The sequence below is a fragment of the Diospyros lotus genome, chromosome 5 (assembly GCF_014633365.1).
Source record: "Diospyros lotus cultivar Yz01 chromosome 5, ASM1463336v1, whole genome shotgun sequence".
Taxonomy (NCBI): domain Eukaryota; kingdom Viridiplantae; phylum Streptophyta; class Magnoliopsida; order Ericales; family Ebenaceae; genus Diospyros; species Diospyros lotus.
Window position 1 is genome coordinate 40,763,672 of NC_068342.1, and position 12,863 is coordinate 40,776,534.

Consider the following 12,863-nt stretch of genomic DNA (forward strand, 5'->3'; position numbering starts at 1 on the left):
TTTATAATTTTTGAAAAATAGTTGATAATTTCATTAAAAAAAGTGTTATTAATTACATAAAAAATAGTTATAATTGAAGTGTTAAAATACTGTGTAGCATTAGCCTCTCATGGTAGCACCATTTATTAACATTTCAGCAGTGTTGTTCCAAATCTTTGTTTGCTGGTTTGGCGATATTCACTTAAAAGAAAGAGGGTCAGAACAAGTCCTCCAAATATGCCCAATTTTCAATTAAGCCCATAGAGCTTCAATTCACATGCCCCCTGCTAGCATGGGTAGTTATGTCCTTTTAGTTTGACTTATAATAATTATTAAAAAAATTATTTTATGCTTAACATTTTGAAGGTTTTTGTATAGATATGTATTTTTATACATAATTAAATATATATATATATATATGAAATTTGCAGTAAAATTTGGGTAGGCGTTGAGAATAATTTCTTTGATTCGGACAAAGATTTTTTGAGAAATCAACTTAGAAGAAAACTCAAAACAATTTTTGACGAAGAAGAAAGAGCCTAGATGGTTATTCTACCATTGAATTCATGGCAATTGTGCTAGCTTTTTTCTAACATTTCCATTAACATAAAATAATTGAAATCAACATGTCAAAATTATTAATTCAGTTTGGTTCAAGCTTGTTGCGGAAAATCTCTACAAAAGAGTGGGTTAGCACTTAATTGAAATCAAACCAAAACAATTGAATGCAAGAACAAATCAAGGCAGAAATATAAACTCCCTGTTTAGCAACAATGGCAGTCATGAAGACTGCTTTGAGGCTCAGATCTGGGCTCGTTCAATCACTACTTAGGCAACAACCAACGAATAGGGACACCAAGCCACAAAGGAGCCCAAAAGCCCCAAGAATCGAAGCCCTTAAACCCCCAAATCTCTCGGTCGATCGACACCCCTTACCCAATGTAATACCCCGAGAGCCCAGAGAAGTTAGTATATATCGAGGATAGTGTAAGAAAGGAAATAACACCAGCTGGATACATTTTGGGTTGAATGTTGGCAAAGAACTCCCAAGTTAAGCGTGCTTAACCTAGGGTAATCCAGGGATGGGTGACCCCCCTGAGAAGTTCGCGTAGGTCCATCAGGGTAAGTTGTTCCGGTCCTTCTTATCGCTCGATACGGGATGTTTCAGGTGGTATCAGAGCCGACCCCCGAGCCTCTGAGCGCGGCGGTGAGGCAAACCTCAGCGAGGAGGCTGAGTCCCGAGGGGGGTGTGTGTAGGCCCCTATGGGGGGTGCGTGTAGGTACCTTAGGTGAATCCCACATTGGCCATGCAAGGGGGGAGATCTGGGACCGGTTGTAAGGTCGCATGATGAGGACGTCATGTGCTTAAGGGGGGGAGAATGTAATATCTCAAGAGCCTAGAGAAATTAGTATATATCGAGGATAGTGTAAGAAAAGAAATAACACCAGCTGAATACCTTTTGGGCTGAATGTTGACAAAGAACTCCCAAGTTAAACGTGCTTAACCTGGGGTAATCTAGGGATGGGTGACCCCCCTGGAAAGTTCGCGTAGGTCCATCAGGATAAGTTATTCTGGTCCTTTTTATCGCTTGATACGAGATGTTACACCCAAGCCACACAAGCTTCCACACACAGTAGGATCCACCAAGGAACATAGAGAAATCACGAAGATATGGGTTCAACAATGGCCGAAAAACTTCCCTTGAAGAGAAGACAACAACCCGAACTAAATAGGTGTGGCAAACGCCATTGATAAATAGCCACAACGCACAAGGAAAGTGCGACACTCAGCAAGGAAAAAAACATATGATCGAGAAGGAAAGAAACCCCAAGAGGATCGGCCATCAATAGAAATGAGCAATTGGCCACAACAAGGACGCCAAAAGAAGAGAATCGACCACCACAGACTAGGGCTCATAAAAGGAGAAATGATCCCTTTTATATTAAGGGCCTAAGGCACAAAGAGAAATGGGGGGTTAAGGGAAATGGGCTTCATCCCTCCCTTGAGCAAATGGGCCAAGGCCCATTTCTCCTCTAAAGGAAAGGTTAAGGGCTTATGGCCCGACTTCTAGAAATGGGCTGTTAGTAAGTGGGTTGAACCGTTGCTTCAATTCCGAGCCGAAGCCTCTGAAGCTAACCCGAACCATCGTCATCACCTTGGGCCTCATTAGGAAATACAACCCAACAATCTCCACCTTGATTCCTAATGAGGCCAGCACACACAAGCAACACGAAACAAGCACAGGCAACAAATGCAAAGCATGCAACTAATGCAGAACATGCAACAGATGCATAGGATAAGCAACAAATGCTTACAAGCAACAAATGCTTAAATATGAACTTGCAACAAATGCATATTATCCACATAGGAAATGTAACAAATGCATATCATTCACATAGGAAATGCAACAAATGCATATTATCCACATAGGAAATGCAACAAATGCATAAACATGTTTTTAAGGTCTTCTCTCATCCTTCCACTTAGACTAGGATCTCTCTAATCCTCACACTTAGGCTAGGATCTAACTCATCCTACCACTTAGGTTAGGATCTCACTTTTAAAAAATAAGTTGGCTAAGACTCTCCACCTTGCTTGAGGTTCTATCCATAACACTCAAAATGCTGAATCTAAGAGTGTGAACACCTCACCAACCTCACTAGGGTCATAGGAAGTCATTACATTAGCCTATTCTTTTTCTTTTCCTGTTTGTTTGTCCTTCTTGGCATAACAATTCTTAATAAAATGTTTAGTTTTCTCACAACCGTAACACTTCTTACACGTCTCTTGGGTTTTGGACTTTGACCTACCTTTCCCTTTCTTGCTACCTTCATCTTGACTCCTTAACTGAGACCTACCCCTCATCACGTGGACCTCACCATATTTTCTCTCACTTTCAAGTTCTATTTCTTTACTCCTAAGAGAATCTATGACAATTTCTGGTGTTAAAGTATTCCTACCATACTTAATGACATTTTTTACTTTCTTAAAGGCATCAGGAATGGCATTCAAAAGAATTACAACCTTATATTCCTCAGACACTTTTTCACCACAATTTGTGATATCTTGAACCAACTTGTTAAAGACATCTAAGTTGTCATCTAGGTCCCTAGAGGGGTCAATCTTAAAACTAAAGAAACTTTCAAGCAAATAAAGCTTATTAAGAGTGGATTTCTTAATATATAATTTTTTCAATTCTTTTCAAAGTTCTTTAGTTGTGTCAAGTTTTCCTACTTTCCTTAACACTGAATCAGAGAGATGCAAGATTGTAGAAGTATAGGCAAGTTCATCTATTTCTACTTTTCGTTCAGCGGTTGTGTTTTTAGGATATTTACCATCAATGGCTTTTGATATTTTTTATTGGAACTAAAATCCCTTCCATTTTCTGTTGCCAAATAGAAAAGTCCCCATTCCCATTGAAAACCCCAATTTCAAAATGTGTAGCCATGTTCACAAAGAATATGTTTAACACACAAATAAGAAATGCAACCTAAAAAAACACTAAGTTTTTCACACTATATCATGAACAATGGGTATACACAAAATAGATTCAATCAAGGAGCAAAATTTTTTAACAGGGATAATACTGATTTTCTAGGCATAATTTTAAAGCACTAAGCAGTTAAAATAACTACAGATAAATCTCAAAAAAAATTTCCAATATGGCAACAGCAAAATAAACATAGATATGATGCTACCTAAGTGGACATACAAAAAACACAAAGTTTCAATTTAAAACTTAGGCAACAGATTCACTTAGAATCAATTCCAACAAAAAATGGTATCAAAATAACTAATTGCACGCAATAGCAAACAAAGTTAGCTATATTTAAATGCACTTAGCAGTTTAAATAGGCATAGGTAAATCACAAAGGTATCATACAAAAATACCAAGCTGAAAACTAGATAAAGATGATAAACAAATTCTGATACCTAACAGATTTATGAGGCACTAAGAAACAATGCAGATTTCACAGATATTACAGATTTACTAAGCAATAATCAAAGGCACCAAGCAATTGAATAAGCACAAATAAATCACTTAAAGAAATCTGAAACCACAGAGGTTACCACATAGATCTCAGAACTGAGATCTGAAGATGAAGATGGTCAGATCTGGTACAGATTTGGAGTTGAGGGAGGCACATGCCGGCCTCTACACGTTGCCTCACACGTCGCTGCTGCAGCCCCACACGTTGCCGCTAGTCGACGAGTAGGCTAGAATGCGTCGGTCAGGGGAAACCCCATTGGATGGTCGATTACGGTTATGGGGTTGATTCACCCCAACTCAAGCCCTGCACAAAGCAAAAGATGAAGAACATATTTGGTTTTGATAAAACCCTTACCGTGAAATCGATCGAGAAAACCAGAGGGTTTTTTCGATTAGGTTCTGATTTCGCACAACCCAGGAGCCACATAAGGCTCTGATACCAATTGTTGCGGAAAATCTCTACAAAACAGTGGGTTAGTACTCAATCGAAATCAAACCAAAACAACCGAATGCAAGAACAAATCAAGATAGAAATATAAACTCCATGTTTAACAACAATGGCAGTCACGAAGATTGCTCCAAGGCTCAGATCTGGGCTCATTTAATCACCACTTAGGCAACAACCAACGAATAGGGACACCAAGTCATAAAGTAGCCCAAAAGCCCCAAGAACTGAAGCCCTCAAACCCCAAATCTGTCAATCGATCGACACCCCTTACCCAAGTCACACAAGCTTCCACACACAGTAGGATCTACCAAGGAACATAGAGAAATCACGAAGATATGAGTTCAATGATGGCTAAAAAGCTTCCCTCGAAGAGAAGACAACAACCCGAACTAAATAGGTGTTGCAAACGCCATTGACGAACAGCCACAACGCACAAGGAAAGTGCAACACTTAGCAAGGAAAGAAGCATTTGACCGAGAAGGAAAGAAACCCCAAGAGGATCGGCCATCAATGGAAATGAGCAATTAGCCATAGCAATCCCGGGCCGAAATATAAAAAACCATTGTCATCGCCTTGGATCTTTGCTATGGCCGATCCTCTTGGGGTTTCAAGGAAAGAACCATTGCTTCAATCCCGGGCCAAAACCTCTAAAGATAACCCGAACTATTGTCATCGCCTTGGATCTCATTAGGAAACACAACCTAACAAAGCTGTAAGTTGGCTGGGTTCAATTCGATTTTTAAATTTGAAAATTTTAGTTATTTTGGTTGATTTAATCTCCGTATTAAAAAAAATTAAAATAATTGAGCTAACTGAAATATAAAAAGCGTCGTCATTTTTACACTATTATTCTGGTTTTTTTATTTTTTGGTGTCCGTTTAATCTTTTTGATTATTTTCAATTCTTTTAATATATTTGGTTTGAGAATTTACTTAATTGATTCGCTTTGACTATTTACATAAGTTTGGTCTTGATTTGAGCAATTTGCTGAGATGAGTTATGCACACACTTAATTCTTCTTATAAAGTTTGTCACGTGGGAATGGATAGCTTTTATTTGGGACAAATCGTTATTTTTGTGTATTTTTCTTTTTTTTTCTTTTATGTATATACTACATTATGATTTTGATAAATTTTTAACAAGAGATTAAATTATAATAAAATTAAAAATTTAATAATTATCATAAGATAAATAAAAATATAAAATATAAAGTTAAATACTAGCAATATTATTTATTTTATAACTAAAAAATCACGACTTTTGAGTTGAAAACTCAAATGTGTAAAATAGGGTCATATTAACCATTGAGTAGCATAAACAGCTTGTTGCATATGTTCGGGAGTTTGAAATATTGCAAGAGTGCGGGTTTAGTTTTTCTTTCGTGTGGATTTGTGCAATCACCTTTGTCAATTCAAAAAGATAAGTCTCGAGTTTTAGGTCACGATGAACTTGCCTTTACATTTAGACTAGGGTCAAGATGAATTATGAGTTTTAGAAATAGTAAAATGGTCTAGACCGATCACCATTTATGATTGCTTGGCCCACTATTTTCAAATTTTTAAAATAAATTATGAATAATTTTAATAATACAATAAAAATATTGTGATGGATTTTTGATTATTTTATTAAAAAAGAAATATAATATTACATATGAAAATTTGAATAATATATTATACATTTGTATTGGTAAGAATAATCCGGACACGTAACACTTTGTATTAATGTATTGTATATTTGTGGCATATAATATGATATATTAATATATGAATATCATTTATTTTTAAGTGTAGAAACAACATTTATGTTAAGGGTGACCACGGGCTTGGTGAACTGGAGAACCAAATCAAATTAATGTGATTAATTAATTTTTTTTAAGTGTATTAGTTTAAAATAATTAAATTAAATTGATTGAAATTTTATTCAAATTGTTAGCCAGTCGAATTTAATTTTTAAGTTTGATAATTTTAGTTCGATTTGATCTTTGTATGGAAAAAAATCGAAATAACTGAATCAATTGGAATATAAAAAATAACATTATTTTTGTACTTTGTTATTTTAATTTTTTTTCGAGTTTTTTGATTTTTTGACTAGTTTAATTTTTTCAATTTATTCGATTTAAGAATCTATTTAGTTGGTTCGATTTAGTTTTAATATAGATTCAATCTATTCAATTCAAGTAATTTAATAATCAAATCGTCCACTCTTACAAATCTTATTTTTCTTGTCAAAGACTAAAATTGATCGTTTGATCGGGTTGACAATTGTTGATGTTTCCTTCTTTATTTTACAATTTTCTTTTATATTGAAATTGGGGTAGTAATTATTGGAAATTGATTCTTGATTTTATTTGAATTTTTATTAATTTTTAAATTTATTGCACTATTTAAATTTAAATTAATATAAAACCCAAACCAACCATCTACGTGTCATACTAACTTAAAAAATCTCCCAAATTATGAGATATTTTGGGGGAATTTCAAAATTTAAGCTTGAAAATTAAACGGTCGCTTTCCGTCTTATCTTCTCGCTCGTTGATTACTTTCAGTCATGGCACCTTGTGGGCTTTGCTACGGTCACCCGTCATACTTGGACGACATCCGGTGACTGCAATTTTTTTTTTAATTTTTAAATCTAATTTTATAGTAAATGTGTTATAGTATTTTATGTTTTAAAAAATTATAGTATTTACTTTTAAAATTTTAATAAGTATTTTTTTGATATTTTTTAATTTATAGCATAAGAGTTAAAAATTAAAATTTTATATTATCTAAGTGAATATTCAATTATTAACTAAACAATTAGAATTGATATTCAATTATAATTTAGTTACTAATTAAGAGATGTACTCGTCGAGCAGCTGTGAAACTCATCAGGGACAACGGCGGCGGCTGTAAGACAAATTTATATTTTTATCTTTATATTTTTTTATATGATTATTTAATTTTTTTATTTTAATTATATTTTAAGTTTATTTTTAAATTAATTTAATTTTTATACTTTAATTTTTTTAGTGTATCAATTCAAATTTTTTATTATTTTGATTAGATTATTCAATTTGTATTTTTAAATTAATTTAATATTTATATTTTCATATATAAAAAAATAAAATGAGATAATAAAGTATAAATTATATTTTGTTTACGTTAAAATATAAAAATTAAATTAATTTAAAAATACACACTGAAGAGTAATTAAAATAATAAAAATATTTAATTATTCTATTCACGTAACATTCATTCATCCGTGTCTCCGTAATAATGAGTTAATTATTTAATTTCATTACTCATATTTATTTATTAGAAATTAAGTTTTTATTAAAAAATGAATTCTAAAAGTGATTTATTTGAGGTTTTGAAAGAAAAAGGAATTTATTTATATTTTTTTAACTTTTAATTGAATTAATCAAATACCCTTATATTTTAGATACTTTACTCGAACACTTTTTAAAATTTTAAATTTATTTAATTAATTCTTAAATTTTGGGCCTGCCTTTTAATTTTAAAAAATGTAAGGACTAATTGAATAAATTTTAAAATTTAAGGGATATATAAGTTAAAAGGTGTCTTAAGGTCAAATTAGTCTTTTCAAAATTTGAAGTTTTATTAATAATAAAAACAATTGAGATAGCAGTGGCGCAGAAAGGTGAGGACCGAAGGTGAGATTAACAGAACCCCTAACCGCAGCAAAATAAAAAGATATCCTCCCTCGTCTTCTCCGGTTCTCTCTACGCGCGCGCCCTCTGTGTCGATGGAATCGCATTAGACAAAAAAGTCTCTGCCGCTCTCTGTTCTTTGATCGCTGCTATTTTACGCCGATGGAGAACTACTATGCGGCGTCTTACCCGGACTCCGGAGAGTCGTCGCCGCGCTCGCGCGAAATCGACTTCGAGAACACGCCGCCGTGGGAGGACCAAGCGGCGGCAGCGAACGCCAACTACAGAGTCAAGTTGATGTGCAGCTACGGCGGCAAAGTTCACCCCAGGCCTCATGACAACCAGTTGTCGTACATCGGTGGCGAGACTAAGATATTGGCCGTCGACCGCCACATCAAGTTCGCCGGGCTCATCGGGAAGCTCTCCGCCCTCTGCGACGCCGACGTCTGCTTCAAGTACCAGCTGCCAGGTGAAGATCTCGACGCGCTGATTTCGGTGACGAATGATGATGATCTTGAGCATATGATGCACGAGTACGATCGGTCGTCTCGCGCATCGTCGAAGCCGGCGAGGCTTAGGTTGTTTCTGTTCCCTGTAAATCAGACGGGACCGGAGAGTTTTGGTTCGACTGAGGAGAAAAGTGATAGGGACAAGTTCGTGGAAGCGTTGAATTCTGCTCCGATTCAGTCGTCTCCGGTGCCTTCGACTGTGGCGCCCCCGGGCAATGTAGACTTTTTGTTCGGCCTTGATAAAGGAATACCGCCGCAGCCGACGGTGTCGACTAAAGTACATGATCTGGCTTCAGACCGGGGAATACCGTCTGAGGACCGCGTGATGGCGGCGGATCCAATCCAGCAGAGGCAGATCCAGGATTTTCAGAGAATGCAGATTGGAGGTCAAGAGCAAGCTATGTATCCTAGGAAAAGTGACGATAACTTATCCGGTGGATTCCCCGGCGATTACTACGTACACAAGTTACCGGAAAAAGTACCGCCGCAGACAATACAGATGTCTTCTCCACCGGGATATTGGCCGGAGAAGCACGTCGCCGGCGGAGTCTATCCTGTTTCGGCTCCAGTACAGGAACAACAACAGGTTTACATGATTCAAGCTCCTACTGGCATGTATCACGCGCCGATGACAAGACAGGTGACCGGTCCACCCGGTCAAGGCTACTACGCCGTCCAGAGAATGCCGCCGGAGGTTTACCGGGACCAGCCTTCAGTATACAACGTTCAACAACCACCAACTGCGGCAACGGCGGTGGCATCATCTACGCTGCCCCCTCAACCGCTGCCAAAGGTAGGCGGATTTTCCGAAGGAATTGGCATGGCAGGGTACACGGCGATGGCGTACGACAGTGGAGCCGGGAGGCAGGTGTACTACACGGCCCAGGGAGGGGCGATGGCGACGGCACCGGCGTCGTATCAGGGAATTCCCACGGCGGTGAGCGTCGAGGGGAGATCCGCCGGAGCCCAGACTGTCGACGGAAAAGTCACCGTGAAACCTCCACAAGGCTCCATGTGATTAATTTTACCTACTTTAGATCAGATAATATTAACTAATAATCTGCGTAATAAGTATTTTGCATGCTTTGTTCCTCTACTTATCACTATTATGCTTTGGACGAGTTTCGCATTTGTATATGATATGATTGTGGAAATTGTACCCCCCCGAGTTTAATTACCATCTACTACTTCTTCTTCATGAATTGCTTTGAATTTTAATCAATTGATTTAGAGTCCCTTTTGTTATACAAAGCCTGCTTTCACATCCTGAGATTCATTTCATTTGATGATAAGGTTTTTAGATTAGTTGTTGTTACAGATGATAAGGTAGGAGAAGGACGAGTGGGTGATACATAAAAAGATCTTTTAACATCAGAGAATGCGTTGGCTTTAGGAAGCCAAACACGCACTTGAGCGTCACGTGAAAGGGAAACAATCATGCCACAGCACTTGCAATTATGCATCCTCATGTGCCATATCAACCCAAATCAATTACTAACCCTGTGCTTCATATACATGTTGAATCAGTTTGATTATCATTATCTCTTGCTTGCTCGATCAGATTGATTAGCTTCCCTTTGGTTTGGATCCATCTGTTTGATAATTGTGTGTATGTATGTATGTATTTTGCAAATCAACCAATTGCTTCGTCAGTCAGCAAAAGTGGTTTAGTTTCTTTTTAGAGGAGGCTGGTCAGATGTCGCCATCATGGGAAGAGAAATAGGATTAAAGATTGACCAAAGAGGGGCTGCCATGGCTGGAATTCTCCCGCACAGCACACCACAGGTGTCCGTCTTCTCGGCGAACAAACACACACCCATCCCATCCGATCAACAAGAGCCCACCACCCCACCTATTTCCTCGCCAATGGGCCAAGCCTGTTGTATTTAATCAATTCTTTTTTGTGTAGTCTCCACCCGTTTCCCACTCTGGACTTGTCTGTCACCCTCTCTCTTTGATGACGGAGTTGGGGCGATGCGGTGGCGGCAAGTGCTGCGCGTGGACGTTGCCCGGTGGCCTTTACTCCCTCTGCACCTGCCATCAGTCATCCCCCACAGGTTTTGAAATTCAATTTTTTATTTCACATTTGTATTATACGTAAATTCATCAAAATACCCATCATGATTGCTCTAATGCATAATTTTTTAATATAAAAAATAATTGTAAACTTTTATATTAAAAGATCGTAAGGTTAAAACCACCCACCATATTACATGTGGGTAGTAACTATCAAGCCCATTCAACTCTCAATATTTGTAATTATATATATATATATAGTCGCAATTAGAGATAAAAGGGTGGCCATGTGAGGGATCGAAAATTAGCAAAGGGAACCCTAGCTTGTCAAATTTAAGTATGATTAGGATCACACTAATAAATAATAATATATTAACAGGAAGCTTGCACATAATTTAATTTGCATATTATATTAACTTGCTAATTTAATTACCACATTCACAGCAAGGTCTCTTCTAGAGGAGCAAGTGGCACAGCATGGACTTCAAAGTCAGACCAATAATACTAGATGTCCTTTCTTTGCATTAATTTTATCTTATTGATTACGTGACAACTCCTTCCACTCCTTCCAGCTATATATATATTTTTTTTCATTTTTAATTTTAATATTGTGTTGGAAAATTTAATTTTTTTTTTGTATTTTTAGTAATTTTATTTTTATATGATAACCATTTTCATGATATATAAGTAAATATATCTTTTACTATTTGTTGTATTGTTGTCAAAATCGCGGATAAACTTGTACGATTTTGCAAGTTCGTTGAAATACAATAATAAATGTATAAATACATGAGAGTGTTCGTCTTTTTTGAGGACGTATAAAACAGAAGATAATTAAGAGTGCGGATTGTCTCTCGTTCGTCCGATCCCTTTATGCTTAAGTCAATATCAGTAGAAAAATAGAGAAATATTTAGATAATTTATATAAAAATTCTTATGTATCTTGATCGGAGAGATTATCCTCTATTGATAAAGATTGAGACTATTAGGTAGAGGGGGCATTCGAGACTTTCAAAATTGTCTATTACTGATTTTTGGAAAAAAATTTAACAATAATTTGATATATTCTCATCATGTCATACCACAAAAAATTCTTCGAATATTATACTTCTCAGACCCAAGAGAGACTCCTAGAAAGATCTCCCACCCCTTAGAGAATTTTTCGAGGATTGCTCTATGGGAAGAACTTTCGATTTGAGTTTCTTCCTTAAACTTTATCTTACGTTTTTAGACACACCGCTTCCTTATTTCCCATTTATGGAATATAACTTCGTCTTCTTTTTTTCCTTTTTGCTAGCAAGGAAACACATTATATGACTCTTTGAATCTATATCGTTAGGTGGTGAATCGGGCCAGCGTGGAGGCCCAAATGACATGGACCGAAGTTTTAACTTTGGGCCCAAGCCCATATAAACTTCAGCAAAATCCCACTTGGGCCCGGTAGTGCTTTTATTTCTCTTTTTCGGGTTTATTATTTGCTAATTCTAATTCATATTAGTTGCCGTAACTTTCAACTTCAATTTTGCAATAAATTTCTATACAAGCGGGTGTCAAGTCGCCCACATGCCGTCCTTAGTGCTATATTTTTGTTTTCAAAAATACTATTTAGACACTTTTATTAACATTTTGCATTAATATTTTAAATATTTATATTAATATAACACATAATATAATATATCAATGTATAAAGTATCGCTAAAAATATTAAACTTAGATGTCTAAATAATATTTTCTCCTTCTTTTAAGTAAAAAAAGGAAACCCGAGCATCAATATACTAACTAAAATAATCGATGATATGCCCTATTTGAATTCAAAATTTTAAATTGTAAGGATGTTTAAATCTTGTTTTATGTCGAAAAATTAAATAGAAAAACCTATCAACCCAAGATAGAATAGGTTCGATTTGAAAATTATAAAATAGATCTTCAGTCTAATTCGACTTTGAATGAGAGACTGAATAAATATATCAATACATGCACTATTGTATATTAATTAAACGCGCCTACTTATACTCAAGGTTGTTAAAATCGGGATTTTAAGTGGAATCGACAAAGGGTCCATAAAATCGGATCGTAAAATCGTAAGATTTTAGAGATAATTAAAAATACCCTTTAATTTTTGTAAATATATGTTTATAATAATATAATTTTGTAGAAAATGAATTAATATTATTTAATAACTTGATTATTCCTTATTATAATTCAAAAAATGATACTTCCCAAATATAGCTCAAAAACTAGCAGGTTGGTATAGGCAATTTAGAGGC

The 12,863-nt window shown here is 36.0% G+C and overlaps 1 protein-coding gene across 1 annotated transcript; it reads left to right on the forward strand.

Annotated features, from left to right (window-relative positions):
* Nucleotides 1-8,110: 8,110 nt before the first annotated feature.
* LOC127802614 (uncharacterized) lies at nt 8,111-9,782 on the forward strand. Its single transcript, XM_052338526.1, has one exon. It carries the CDS (start codon nt 8,234-8,236, stop codon nt 9,596-9,598), a length of 1,365 nt encoding a protein of 454 aa, XP_052194486.1. The 5' UTR covers nt 8,111-8,233; the 3' UTR covers nt 9,599-9,782.
* The last annotated feature ends 3,081 nt before the right edge of the window (nt 9,783-12,863 follow it).